This window comes from Berghia stephanieae, chromosome 4, assembly GCF_034508935.2.
Source record: "Berghia stephanieae isolate SIO BIC M18660-M18661 chromosome 4, UCSD_Bste_1.3, whole genome shotgun sequence".
Lineage (NCBI taxonomy): Eukaryota > Metazoa > Mollusca > Gastropoda > Nudibranchia > Aeolidiidae > Berghia > Berghia stephanieae.
In genome coordinates, this window is record NC_088363.1 from 60,416,035 (window position 1) to 60,431,529 (window position 15,495).

General features: G+C 37.4%; 1 protein-coding gene across 1 annotated transcript; it reads left to right on the plus strand.

Annotated features, from left to right (window-relative positions):
• The first annotated feature begins 1,053 nt into the window (after positions 1–1,053).
• On the plus strand, positions 1,054–10,969 carry LOC144970944 (inter-alpha-trypsin inhibitor heavy chain H4-like). The gene is made up of 2 exons (XM_078911149.1): positions 1,054–1,813; positions 6,244–10,969. Exons 1-2 carry the CDS (start codon positions 1,694–1,696, stop codon positions 8,821–8,823), a joined length of 2,700 nt encoding a protein of 899 aa, XP_078767275.1. The 5' UTR covers positions 1,054–1,693; the 3' UTR covers positions 8,824–10,969.
• Positions 10,970–15,495: the final 4,526 nt, after the last annotated feature.

Below are 15,495 nucleotides of genomic sequence, written 5' to 3' on the forward strand. Positions count from 1 at the left end.
TAAATCGATAAATTGAGGTGTTGATCCCCAGTCTTATTTGAAAGTCTCTAACTCGAGAATTCTTTTAGAATTCAAGGAAATGGTGAACTGAACTTTTGATTGACCAGCGTACAGAACGTAGAAGGAACAAAGTGGACGTCATTCAGCTCTTTGTTATTGTTTTTAAGAGTAGTTCTCACTAAATTATATTGATCAGCCTGTAAACGTTTAAGGTTACATATTGTTTTGTGTGATAGTCCTTTATACCCGGCTGGCGGATGTTGTGAGTTTAAAAAAAAAATAAACGCAATGCATCGATAGCAGTGTTGTCTCTGTGGCTCCATCGGCCAGTGTCCCGTCTTGTAACACATTACACCAAGCGACGGTGAGCGTGGTGAGTGACAGCAGGACTGGCATCGGCTTATATTGTCCTGGTATCAGACATTTTAATACACGCATTACTCCGTTCCACTCAGGTGCGGACGAGTACCTATGTATATGCAGTGCATATGTAGGAATGTAACTGCAAAGACGACGCATGAGAGAGAACTTGTTTAGTATGAAATTGTTAAAATGACGCTGGGTTAAATAACAGTCTAATTCTAATGAGATAATGATTTTTTCCCTCAAAAATATAAGCTTCCAAAAGAACAATATCCACATCTGCTTAAAGCGCTTTACAAGGGGTTCCAAGCAAACAACAACACAACGTGTTATTACAGGACGTTTACAAAGCGCCTTATATTTTTTGTTGTTATTAGGGACAATGCTGTTACCGTATAGGTACTCATTTTACTCTTGAGTACGATTTGAGCATGCGAGCAAAGTCTACTCAAAGAATTCTTGCGCCACCCTTCCGTGGGAATTAAGCCCTTTTCAATATTATTATAGTAAAATAACATCAAAAGGTTATGTCGACATCATCCTGCGGATGAGGAATTTTAGCAAATCAGCACGTTTTGCCCCAATTTAAATCAAACAATATCCTGTTTCTTTTTCTGGAATGGGGGAATTTAGGGGAATCCCCTTTAATGTTTTCATTCCATATCATATTATTTTGCGTTATCTACCCAGGTAACCTATTTTTCGATCCGGTAAAGGGTTATTCTTGCCTGAGAGCATCTGGAAACATTTGGATCGTGCTCATTTCTAGCACTTCACTAGGTGAGGAAGGCTAAGTTGGACGCCCTGTTCTTCTTTTTAGAAAGTCTCATTATGTGTAAGATTTGTCATGCTTTATAATGTAAGTACCATTTTATCACATCTACAATAATCAACACAATCACACACTTTGTAATTTTGTGAAATGATTCATTTTATGAGTCGGTGGTAATGTTATCTTGACACCCTTAACCCCTCAGTGAGTGGTCTCGTCCTTGGCTCCCGACATGGCAGGAAAACCCCTCTTACGTGAATGAAAGTCGAGTAAACACGTAGATGTCAGACGTACATACGTAAAGAACCGCAGATAGGATGTGATAATTCATAGACAGTACTCATCTTTCCCTCTATATATAAAGGAGAGGATTTCAGCTGTAGTGATTCGTATTTGGAAGCGGCAGTCTTCATAACAGTAGTATTTGTACTCAGTTGAATACAACCGTTACTCCAGTCAAGATCGAAACGTTTATACAGAATTCTTAATTCTTCTCTTAAAAACGTGTATTGTTCCAAGCTTTACTTGCGTTCATTTTTTTTCCAAATCAGCGACAAGATGCGACGAAAGAGCGCGCTATGTGTTCTAGTGGTCCTGCTTCATGCATGTGTTTGCCTTATTCGTGGACATGTGCTGATAGACATTGCTCCAGGAGAACCTCATCCAGATTCAAAACAGGTCAGTAAAAAAAAAAAACCCAACTAATTCTTTTATATGATTATAGATGGTGATAAAACTGCGGTCTCCGTCAAAACACTTTAAAAAATAGGACGGAAATCTTTTACTTTAAATGTCGATTGATTAATATTAGCCCCAGCAAAAAATTTCTCGACAACATTTTTGAGATTTGTTTTGTCCCAGTGCGACAATAAAAGTGAGTTGTTTCTTAAATAATATTTTGGCTTCAATAGCTTTTACAGCACTGTATTCCGTGCTTGATATTTTGTTGTTGTTGAAAATTTAAGTCATATTAATCGGATGGAATTAGAAGAAAAAGCTTTTAAGCCAATTTCTAAAGATGAGAATTGTCGCAGTGCGTCAGTAAAAGTGTGATGTTTCTTTAAAAAGAATTTATCTTCATTACTTTTTGGGCTTTTACAACAGGCGTCCTTCAGAGCTACAAGGTCCATGGAGATATGATTTACAAATGTATTTTTGTGTTTAACTAACAGCAACAATAAATTATTGTCTGCAATTTTCATAAATCGCTAGTTGGTGCAAAGTACTTCATTAGATTAGAGACCCAGTTACCCAATCACCGCTTTTTACACAGAGCAATACATTCCCTTGCTTGCGAGTCGAGTGCTTTACCAACTGAGAAATAGGGTTTACTTTGATAACAACAACAACAACAACAACAACAACAACAACAACAACAACAACAACAACAACAACAACAACTAGTTCCATGTCGGGTTGGGAAAAAAGTTTTGCCACTTGAACGGAAACCTGCGACTTTTTTTACGCTTAGGTTCACCTCCAAAACCATCGCGTCCCCAGCAATCGCTTTGAAGGGAAAAAATTGAAAATAATTGATGAACAACATGGTAATGATACGATTAACAAATGCCACAGGCACAATTCGCCTATAGTTATAAACAGAGAACATGCTCATTAAAAAGATCATGTTTAATTATAACTATGCTTTACTACTACTTCAGTAATTGGAGGAGTAGTGCCCAGCAGACAAATTGTACTGTACGATATGTACATTGCTTCCATAACTTGTAGTCTGTAAATTTTCTAACACAAAATTGGAAACGTTTTTCGCGAAAAAAAAAGAAAAAAGAAAACAACAAAATACTAACAGACACGCACATATATACACACTTACACAAGTAAACGCACACACGCACGAATATACAGCTACACATACTTTATATACTTTGTATATTAATCTGACCACAAAGAGTCGTTCTCGTCCGTGCGCGAACGTACTCACACACACTCAATCTCAAAGCTCACTCTCTCTCTCTCTCTCTCTCTCTCTCTCTCTCTCTCAAACACACACACACACACACACACACACACACACACATATATATATATACAATCGTTACCTAACCCCTTCGTCCCCCCCCCCCCTCCTCCCTCCCCTCCCTTCTCTCACGTTCGCAAGCACACACACACACACACATACACACTCACATATACTTACACACACACACACACACACACACACACATTCGCTTTTATAGACAAACACATATACAATCATTTTAAATCACAAACACAAACATACACACACAGACACACACACAATCTTCAAATATCGGTGTTCGACCTCGATACGTGCCAACTCTTTAATTTTCAGGAGCGTAGATATTTGAAACTCTCTCCACGCCTATTCAAGAACTGCGAGAAATGTCAAAGTTTTCAAGAACTGTGTTGATATGGAATAAGATCACATTAAGTTTGAATTCGATGATTAATGTATGTTTGTTGATTGGTTTAGGTCATATTTGTTTAATCGTAAACAGATTATTACGGTGGATGAATATAGATCGGAGGAAATCTTTCTTGATTGTGGGGTTCCCCAGGGTTCAGTACTTGGACCCGTTCTTTTTGTTTTGTACGTTGGCCCTCTGTCTAAAATCATCAGAAGTTTTGGTCTGTCTTACCATCAATACGCTGATGATACGCAATTGTACTGCGTTTCCAATACGAGAAATTTACAAGAAGTATCAGCCAATAGTAAAAATTGTATCCAAAGTGTTAAGAAATGGATGAATGAGAACAGACTGAAACTGAATGATGATAAGACGGAGGTGCTGTATGTGGGGAACAGGAAGTGGAAAAGTGAAACAGATTTGAAGTTGGGGGATGCCTCTATTCAAATTGTTGACAAAGTGAAAAACCTTGGCACATTCTTAGACTCTGGACTGTCGATGGAGCATCAGGTTAATAATTTGGTTAGATCTCTCTTTTTCCAACTAAAAAAGATTGCTTCCATTAGACGGTTCATATCTGAGGATGTGACCAAGCACCTGGTTGTGTCCCTCGTATTATCGAAATTGGATTATTGTAATGCTCTGTTGTTTGGCGTTTCGCAATACAATCTGAAACGTCTTCAGATTGTCCAAAACAGCGCTGCCAGACTAGTATTCATGAAGCGTAGGTGCGACTCTGCCGGACCTCTACTTCATGACCTGCATTGGCTGCCTGTTGGGAAAAGAATTAAATTCAAAGCTTGTGTTTTAGTGTATCGTTGTCTTGAAGGTACTGCCCCTTCCTACCTTTCAGAACTAATTGAAAGATATTCAAAACCCCGCCCCTTACGTTCGGCCAGTGATTCCACAAAACTAGTTGTCCCTCGAATTCGGAAAAATGCTGGAATGAGATCCTTTTCTCATTTCGGACCCTCTATTTGGAACGCCTTACCGCAGAGCATTGGTGAAAAAGAATCTTTGTCTATTTTTAAACGTTCGCTTAAAACATATTTGTTTCGATTTTAGTAGATGGTATGAGAAGCAAGATAGGTTTGGTTTGTGTTGTGTGTTGTGTTGTGTGTGTGTGTGTGTGTGTGTGTGTGTGCTTGTGTGTGTGAATGAGTATGTTTCAGCCAAAGTAATTTGTAATTTAAGCGCTGGTGTCTCGGAGTTATAGCGCTATATAAGTTTTCAGCATTATTATTATTATTATTATTATTATTATTATTATTATTATTTGTTTTATAATTAATATCCTGTACTTTATATCTTTCTAATCCATATCAGTTTTTTATCACTGTGAAAGGGCACCAAAGGCCACACTATTGGCGTAATTTAGCTCTTATTAGGTATTGTACTGTATTGCACAAATACCCACACACTCTCACACACACACACAGATATGTATATATATATATATATATATATATATATATATATATAATATCTATATATAAAATATATATATATATATATATATATATATATATATATATATATATATATATATATATATCCCCCCCCCAAAAAAAAAAAAAAAAAAAAAACCAAAAAAAAAAATAAAGCCCAAACAAACTGACCTCCAATTTTTGACGCCGTGCTCAAATTCAATTATGATGTCAAAAAAGCAAACAACAAAAAAAAAAAAAAAAAAAAGAAAAAAAAAACAAAAAACAAAAAAACAAAACAAAAACAAACAAACAAAACAAACCAAAAAAACAAAAAAACAAACAAACACAACCCCCCCCCCCAAAAAAAAAAAAAAACAACATAAATAACAACAACAACAAAAAATACCCAACAAAACAAACAAAAATGCAAAGAAAAAAAAAAGGATACCGCCCCCCCCCCCCTCCACTCCTTCCAAAATGTGTTATGATTATTGTTTTAGTTTAAAGACTGCGAATTCCATAGCAAATATGTAATTAGCTCTCTCTTTCTCTCTGTATTTCTATCTCCCTCCCCCTACCTCCCCCCTCCTCTCTCTTTCTCCTTTTTTCGCGCTTGATCATAGCATAGTCCTGCATTGCTGTAAATGACATTATAAGAAATATAAATATCGTTGTTGAAACAATGAAAATAATATCATCATCATCATCATCATCATCATCATCATCATCATCACCCACCACTATTATCATCACCACCTTAACATCATCATCGTCATCATTGCCGTCATCATCATCATCACCATCATCGCCAACATTATCATCATCATCATCATCATCATCATCATCATCATCATCATCATCATCATCATCATCATCATCATCATCATCATTATCATCATCATTTCATTTAATTGTATGAAAGCGTGGCTCAGCGGTACGGTTTTTTCTTCGTACCCAATAGGTACCGAGTTCTATCGCCAACCGCTGCGCAGTCTCGCCTTGAGCAAGTCACCTCGCCCTAGCCCAATTTGCGTGCGGCGCTGCACTGCGACTGACGTCTAGGTTATTCCAGTCTTCCCCTGGAATAGACCCTTGAGACAAATTTCCCCTATGGGGAAATTAAGGGAATTTTATTTATATTTATTTATTTTCATTTTTTTATACCACCCCCCCCTCTCCCTCCCTATAATCAAAAGCCTCATCATCTCCCTCTCAAACTTTTTTTTCTAAAATCAACTATGTATTATTTCTAACATCATGAACCACAACTTTCAATCTCCACTTTCAGGTCATAGAATCATTCCACGTCCAGACAGACATACGCTACCGTTTTGCCACCACTAAAATGTCAAGCGTTGTCCGCAACACCGCGGGCATTGCTCATGAAATGACGTTCGATGTAACTCTACCCAAGGAGGCATTTATCATCAGCTTTGCCATGACTATTGATGGGAAAGTTTATGATGGGGAAGTGAAAGAGAAACAAGCAGCCAAAGATCAGTACACCCAAGCCGTCAACAGAGGTCAAAGTGCTGGTTTTATCAGACAAACGCCACGTCACTCCAACCGTTTTGACATGTCTGTAAATGTTGCTAACGGAACAGCTGTCAATTTTACCTTGGTCTACCAACAGATTCTCGCTCGAAAATTAGGTGTTTATGAATATGAAATGCACGTGGAACCTGGGCAAGCTGTCGAAGACTTTAACGTGGAGGTCTTCATTCAGGAGAATAGACCTTTGCTATTTGTCAAGACACCACGACTAAGGAAAGCCTCCACCGTTTCTAATAAAATTGAAGCTTCTGAAGACCTCACAATAGTGGACCGCCCAACAGCAAATACAGCGCATATTCAGTACAAGCCTACCATTGTTCAGCAAGGTAAAAGCGGTCTCGCAGCGCGTTTTGTGGTGCAATATGATGTGGAGCATTCAGCTAATGGTGATGTTTTGGTAGCTGACGGTTATTTCATCCATTTGTTTTCTCCTAAGCCACGTAGTCCCTTACCAAAGGATATTGTGTTTGTTCTCGACGTCAGCGGGTCCATGAGAGGAACAAAAATTGCGCAACAGAAAGACGCCATGAAGGCAATCCTTGAAGACCTAACTGAGGATGACAGATTCAACATTCTAACTTTCAGTGATAAAGTCACGAGTTGGAAACCGACTTTCGCCAGGGTAACGACTAAAGTTGTAAGAGAAGCTAACAATTTCGTGGATACTATGAGAGCTGAAGGGGGAACTGATATCAACCAAGCTGTGACTACAGCTCTACACAAACTTCAAATGAGAGAGGAGAAAGTTAGTGTTGGAATGATTTTCTTTCTAACCGATGGTGAGGCAACATCTGGCGAAACTAACCCAATAGCAATAGCGAGAAACATTCAGAACAAAAATGACAACCAAATCTCTATCTATAGTTTAGCTTTTGGTGAAGGAGCCAACTTCGAATCTCTCAAGACGATCAGCACTCAAAATTTCGGTTATGCGCGGAAAATTTATGAAGCGTCCGATGCAGCATTACAAGTGGAGTCACTCTATGATGAAATTTCCACAGTTGCCATGAAAAATGTCACCGTTAAATACCTACCAAGTATTACCAAGACAACTGAGACAGTTTTCCCAATCGTGCACAACGGAACGGAAATAATGGTATGCGGTACTATTGATTTAAAAATACCGGGTGAAGGTTCTTCGATAAAGGACTCATCGGTTTTCCGTGCAGAGATTGAAGGCCAAGAGAAAACGGGCAATGTTGACATTCTTCTGGAAATTGACGATATTGAAGAAATAACGATCGACCCTGAAGACTCCCTCAATTCATTTTTCACGATGCCTCGTGATTTTGCTGGAATCGTCGAAAAAATGTGGGCATTTATGAGTATTAAGCAGAAGCTGAAGGAGAAACAGGGGTTGATTGAAGAGGCCGATAAAGTGAAGGATTTGGATAAGAAAATTTTAGAAATGTCTCTAAAATACAACTTTGTGACCCCTTTGACTTCCATGGTAGTGACTAAACCAGATACTGACAGTCCAGTAGAGTCAGGCCTTGAAGATGCTGACGAGTCGATGCGACCACCAGTAATGCCACATCGCGGCTATAGCTATATGGCGAGGGGAAATCCAGGGTCACGTAATCCGTCAATGATGAGCAGGACGGCACAAAACCTGCTACCAGCTCTGTCTTCACTTGACCTTTCTCCTCATTTTAGCCATCATGGACACAATGACCCATCATTACCTTCTAGTTCAAGGGCTAATAAAGCAAAGGCATCGTATCGTTCTAAGGGAAAGAGAAAGAATCGGTCAAAGGGTAAAAGACGAAAGGCTACCATGGGCATCTTGAAGTCCATTGTTTTTAGAACTGATAAGTCCAGCATGTGCCTCGCACCAAAAAGAATTCCAATTGGCAAATACTTGCTGGCCGCTGTTGACGGTAATGGAAATTCATCTAAAGGTTTCAATGTTGAGCTTACCACTGGATGTTTAAGAAAATGCCGTATTGTTGTGCCAGAATATCTCATTCTAACAAGCAGCAAAAAGACAACTCAAGTCAACCTATTGTCCTTAGACACTTGGTCACTTAATCAACATCCGGACTTTGACTATGTTTTCGGTACTAACGAAATTACTATGATACACAATGATGTTTCTATTAAGATTATGCGCACACAAAAACATAAAAGGATGTTTTTCTCCATCGAGTTAGATTTGAGCAATAAAGTAAATGCAACATCATCGGGGATGACAGAATTGATGAAAAAGACAAAAACTAGAAAGCAACGAAGAACGCCGAAGGTCTGCGGGAACTCAAAAGCAGATGTATCGATGTATTTGGCGAAGAGAAAAATTTTGAATTACAAAGTCTAAAACATTTGTAAAAGTAACGCCGAACCTGAAATACGATATAAACATCCACTTAAAAACGTGGCAACAATATGGAACTAAAGAAGTCTTAGATCTGTGACTTTTCAATAAGTAAACGGTCATCTTAATCTGTCAATATCTGGGGTTCAAAAATATGTCCTGTCAGAGTCCGGTAGTATCGACAGCGGTCGGTCAATTCAATCTCCCTTGTTTAATTCTCGCCTGCAACTCCAGCACGGTTACCATAGATATTATTTAAGCTATTCAATGTTTGCAATCTAAGCAAATGAAACTTTAAAAAAAGACCAAACACTTATGTATTAAATGTAGCGCAATATCCACCAAACGTGCTAAAAGCACAAGGGGTAAATACAAGGGGTCCAATGAGCCAACTGCAAAACTTAACCCAACCTATAGGAAAATACACACGATACTTGTAAGGCGTTATTTCCATTTTGTTAACGAACTTTTGACAAGTTTAGGGTCTTCTTAACTTATCAACACTTGAAATTTAAAGTGCCTGGGCAAAATAAAAAGGGAACTTTGAAGGAGCTATGGACTGTTGGAAAATCGAATTAGGAATACAATTATGGGTTCGGTCCTCAAACTCTAGTTTCGTTTCGTCTATATTTATTTAAATTCCCCTCGTGTTTAATATTCGCCTATAGCCCAACATTGTTACGATGTTATACATTTTAAAAACTATTCAATGTTCGCCGTCCAAACAGTTGAAACTTAATTAAACACCAATCTCTTCGTCCTTGACACAATCTCTGTCGACGATCATTATATGTAAAAAGAAACAAGACAATAAAATAAACGACCCTCGACCTTTCGATTTCGTCAGGGGATGACAAAGAGTAACGAAAGTATACAATTAGATATATTATTATATATATGTGGACGTGGACGGATTACAAATGATGCAGCGTTATGCATCTTTAAAAGAAAAATCAGAAACTAGATGCAAACGAAGATGTGTTAGGTATTGGGAAAATATATGATATAAAAATTACAAAAAAAGTGAAATTTCAGAAATAATCAAGTTTAAGGACAAGGCCTACAAAAGGCAACCAAGAACAGCGTGAGAAGCTTAGCGTTTTCGGTTAATTCGATAATTTTTACATAATTTATCCTTGAAATCCTTTGAAAGACATCTGTTAACAATTTTTGTTGATTTAAAGTTAAGTTACAAACCAATTGTACTGAAGACTTAGAATTACATACTGTTAAAACTTTGAGCCCCTTTATTTTTTTGTCCACCGGATTTATTCCAAATTTGTTTTTTGTTTTTTACTTTCCCTGTCTACACATAACTTCAAATCTTGCTGATTTTAAGTATAAAATGTCAGTTTTTTGTATTGGGTTTGAATTTATAAAAAATATGAATATATTAATAAATTATATGTAATACTTTCCTTTCTTTCAACCAATATCAGGTGCCAATAACCAATGAATTGTAAGAATGAGCGTGGGAGTTTGACGTGTTTGTAAATTTGTGTTTGAGTTTGAAGCGTGTGTCAGGGAGGGTTACGTGTGTCCATTTCTGTGGGGTTTTTTTATTGGTTTGTTTTGGACTGTGTCGGTTCGAAAGGGAGAAAACTCTTCTAAATTAACCAGTTAACTGCCGTACTTTGGAAAAACATTTTAAAATTTGGCCAGAAAACTCGACTTTCGAATAATATGATGGTCATTTAAATCGATCGATATTTGAGGGACGAGTTTCCTGGCCAAATTAAAAAAATATAACGTGTTTTTTTCCAGATTACGGCAGTTAACTGGTTACCTGAGATGTACGTAGTTAATAAATGCCCGATGTTATGGTACATTTATTAATATGTACAAACAAATACGAGCAATTGCTACTTTCCGTTTAACGCTAACCGGGATAAACTCCGGCACAATGAGCCTCTTATGCCTCCGAAGGACTACTACTTCAATCGCTGTTAAGATTTTTTAAAAATATTATTGATTAATCGCTCCTTTAATTTTTTCCTTTTAATATAAAATTATGATTTTTACGTATGTTTTTATCTATGATTTGATTAAATATTGTATAAATGTACATATCTACTGAAAATCCTATGCAATAAAAATCTGTTATCTCATATTTTCATATATTATTCTATAAATTAAAAAAATAACAAAATAATCACTGGTGTGCTTTGAAATGATCAAAAGTTATAACAATGAATTGGCTTCAACTAATGCATAATATTATGGAATCTACCAAGCCCCCCCCCCCCAAAAAAAAAAAAAACAACAAAAAAACAAAAAAAAAAAAAAAAAAAAAAAAAAAAACAACAACAAAAAAAAAAACAAAAAACAAACAACAACAACAAAAACCCCAACCAAACAAAAAATAAAAATACACCTAATAACTGGCTGGGTGGGTGGGGGATGGGGGGTCTTTTAGCCTCCCATGTTGGGCCGGGATGTCCCTATTGCTGGGTCTTTCTATCCCGCTAGATCAATATCTCCTTTTTCAGGCTGCATTCTGGCATTGTCATGGAATGAGATGATTGGTTTCGACAGACTCTGCTGTTAACAGTCACGTACTAATTTTACACCCGAGTAAGGTGAGAGAAAATGAGTAAAGAGCCTTTTCCAAGGACTCAACTATAAACGGGCATTGTTGGTACAGCGTTTTAACATGAATATGTCTACTTCAACAATAATATTATGGAATCTACCAAAAAAAAAGCTCCCCCCCCAAAAAAAAAAACCCCAAAAAAACAAAACAAAAAACAAAAAAAACAATACAAAAAAAAAAAAAAAAAACAACCAAAAAAAAAAAAAAAAAAACAAAAAAAAAAAACAAAAAAAAACAACAACAAACAAACAAACAACAAAACAATTGGTGACGGGTCTTTTGACAACACATGCAGGGCCGTGATGTTACTATTACTTACTGGGTCTTCTATCCCCCTATATTTCCTTTTTCATGCAGCATTCTGTCATTGTCTTGGAATGAGATGATTGGTTTTCGACAGAGCCTTTTCTCCCCTTGTAAATCGTCTCTTTTGTGTACTGTTATACTAGCTTTTTTTTTGAATGTGTTTAGTAGAAATTTGAAGTTGGTGAGACCCTGAGCCTGTGTCTGGATGAGACTTTTAGGCGATCTCAAACCAAGCGTACACTGACACTTCCCCCCCCCCCCCCAAACAAATAATTGAACAGTTATATAGCTCAATATCCACTTAACGTGTTCAAAGCGCTTTAAAAGGGGCCCACAACCAGCAGCAACACTTAAAATTAATTGACGACGAGACAAGTCAACCGTTAGGCGATATTACAATTTCTTCCGATAGAGACAACGCTATTAACGGCCAGGTACTCATTTTACACCTGAGTACGGTGAGAGAATCTGAGTAAAGAGCCTTTTCCAAGGACTCAACTACAATATGTGTACACCGGACAATGATGGTATTGTCTTGGAATCTACTTCTTTTCCCTCTTGTCTTAGTTGACTCTGGGTGCTTTGAATTGTAAATCTAGAATTATATTGTATTATCCTACTTCCTTCCTCTTTACTGACGTTGATATGAATGAACTAAGTGTGTCGAAAGCGCCATAAAACCCTTAAAAACAAACAACATACAAAACGAAAACAAATCAGCGGTCTTAAGCACTACAAAGTGAACTAATATATTATTGTTTTCACCACTGCATCGGAGAGGTGGCATTTTTACATTCTAACCCCTTTATTTCTTTTTGTTTATTTCGAGCTCCCAAGGTAAGCTAGGACTTAACTCTTGATGAACAGTTTTTCCTATGTATCTGCTCTCACTTACAAGACAATTGGTTTTACCTCAACACTCGCATCCGGACCCGAACGTCCTGGGTTCGAGTCCCGCTCTGACCGGCGCATCGTTGAGTCATTGAAAAAAGCTCTTTACTCATATTCTTTCACCGTACTTAGGCGTAAACACGAGTACATGACCGTTAACAGTATTGTCTCTGTCGAAAAAAAAAGTAATATAGCCTAGCAGGTGTCATATCTCGTCCTTATAATATATGTTAAGTGTAGCTGATGGTTAGGGATCTCTTGTAAAGCGCATTGAGAACGATTAGTGGATATAGCGCGCGCTATATACAGTAATTGCTCACGTTAAAAACAAATCTGGCAGGGATCCTTAATCGATAGGAAATCAATCAGATAATATAATATCGTTCCTTTATATATTGGGAGATTATCTTTTTCCTCATCAATTATCTCTTTGTATTACTGTTACTAGTTACAGAACTCGATGGATTCTGGTACGCTGCATTCCAGCACGCTCTGCAATACGCACTACGCTCTGGAGCTGGGTGACCGAATGTATTGGTTTCCTCCCACGAGCATCGTTATGTAAATGGTGCTGCTCGAAGCTCGAAGAAATAAATAATGTGAAAATGAATGTAAGCTTCAATTTATTATACGAAAACAGATAAAATGGACGTTTTGGGTTTCCCCTTTATCAACAAAACAGGATGAATGAAACACAACAGACGAATGAGATAATGTGGTAGTGGCGTTATTAAGATGAATCAGAATCATTCATCTTAACAACGCTACTACCACATTATCTCATTCGTCTGTAGTGTTTCATTCTTCCTGTTTTGTTGATAAAGGGGAAACCCGAAAAGTCCATTTTATGTTTTCGTATATTAAATTGAAGCTTACATTCAATATCACATTGTTATTTAGTCCGATGAGCATCGGATTCGGGCACGCTCGGATTATAGCGTGCTTGACTTCTGAGAGCGAGCCATAATCCAGCGAGTATTACTGTATTTGTACGCATTTGAGTGTAAACTTTTCGAGATCATGGTCCGGTACCCGTGTCTTAGCACTGTGCACTCAAGACTGCTCTGAGTATTTACTTTTGTTTTATATGTGAAAAAGAATTCTCCTTGGATGCTTTTAGCGCAGCGCATCTAAACTCTTGATCTATAATAATAATTTCAAATGACCCGTCATTGTTCCTTGTCTTGCTGGTGCTGAAATGGTCTTAAAGTTATGCAAACACATTAAAACCTCTAAAAACAAACAAACTTAGCTTGTTTGCATATGATAGAATATCACATTTATTCTAAATCAAATCCAAAGTGACATTAAACATTTCATAATCCACCAGTACAATGCTCTTCATAATTCTTTATCCCAGTAGGTTATAAATTATAAAATATGATTCTTAATTTTCATTTTATACCTTTCAAGTCATCTGGCCTTCCGATCTTTTAATACTGGCACTTATCATTTATACTCTATCCGCATTTACCGCTCGTCATACACGAGTCGAATGGGGGAGTTATGAGTATGTAAAGACTTAATGAATGCCGTTGGGAATTTTGTCATCATCGTCACCATCTGGTAAATGGCCATGCTTAAAATCACTTATACATACTTTTTTTTTGTTTTGTTTGTTTGTTTTTAAGGGTTTTGCGGCGCTTGCAACACATTTAGGTCATATCAGCGCCAGTAAAAAGGAAGAAAATGTGATAGTGAAAAGATTCTTGTTTTTGTTTTGTTTGTTTTTAAGGGTTTTACGGCGCTTGCAACACATTTAGGTTATATCAGCGCCAGTAAAAAGGAAGAAAATGGGATAGTAAAAAGTTCTAGAATTACAATTAAAGCACCCAAGAGAAAGGAAGACAAAGGGGAACTGGGAACAAATAGGGATCAGATGCAGATTCCAAGAGCAAACCATCAATGTACTTAGTTTGAGATCACCTATAAGTCTCATCCAGACACAAGCACAAAATCCAACAAAGAGGAATACACTCAAATGCTTACATTAAAAATAACAAACATAATAATACATAACATCGAGATGATTTACAAGGAAAAAAATATCATCTCCCAAAAAAATAACTATGCATTTGACTGTTTCCCTCCCAGCTAGGACTCAGGCCAGGGCCAGGACAAAACCAAGTAATCTCATTCCAAGACAAAGACAGAAAGCAAGTTGGAAAACAGATATAGGGGATAGAAGACACAGCAGGTACCTCCCTGCCCACTATGGGAGGTCAGGAACCCCACCCAGAAAAAGATTCTAGATTTACAATTAAAAGGACTTGAGGAAAAAAAAAAAAAGTAGACAGAGGGGAATGGTTCAAATAGTGGGAACATGTAAATCCCAAGAGCACTATCAATGTACTTAGTTTGAGATCAACTAAATGTCTCACCCAGACACCAGCACAAGAACCCACTAAGAGGAATACACTCAAATGCTTACATTATACATTCAAATTAACAAATATAACAATGCATAACAGAGAGATGATTTCAAAGGAAACGCATATCATTTCCCAAAACAATAACTGCGCATTTGTTTCCCTCCCAGCCAAGCACCTAGGCCAGGGCCAGGGCAAAACCAATTAATCTCATTCCTAGACAAAGACAGAAAGCACATTGGAAAACAGATATATTAAAGGAAAGAAGACACAGTGAGTGCCACCCTGCCCACTATGGGAGGTCAGGAACCCCACCCACATACTTTAATAAAAACAAAACAAAACATGACTAATCTAAACATTCAAATGAGCAGAGTTGGATTCCGCTGGACTGTGAATTCTTACAGAGGATTGGTACACTATGGATCACACGAGTCCACGCTGTTACACAGGCTAAGCTTCAATCAGTCTACTGTAACCATTCATATATATATAGAAACGTAAAACAAAACTCAA

Coding starts and splice junctions, on each gene's coding strand:
- LOC144970944 (XM_078911149.1), top strand. CDS start 1,694: ATGCGACGAAAGAGCGCGCTATGTGTTCTAGTGGTCCTGCTTCATGCA. Junction 1,814..6,243: donor CTCATCCAGATTCAAAACAG/GTCAGTAAAAAA, acceptor CTCCACTTTCAG/GTCATAGAATCATTCCACGT.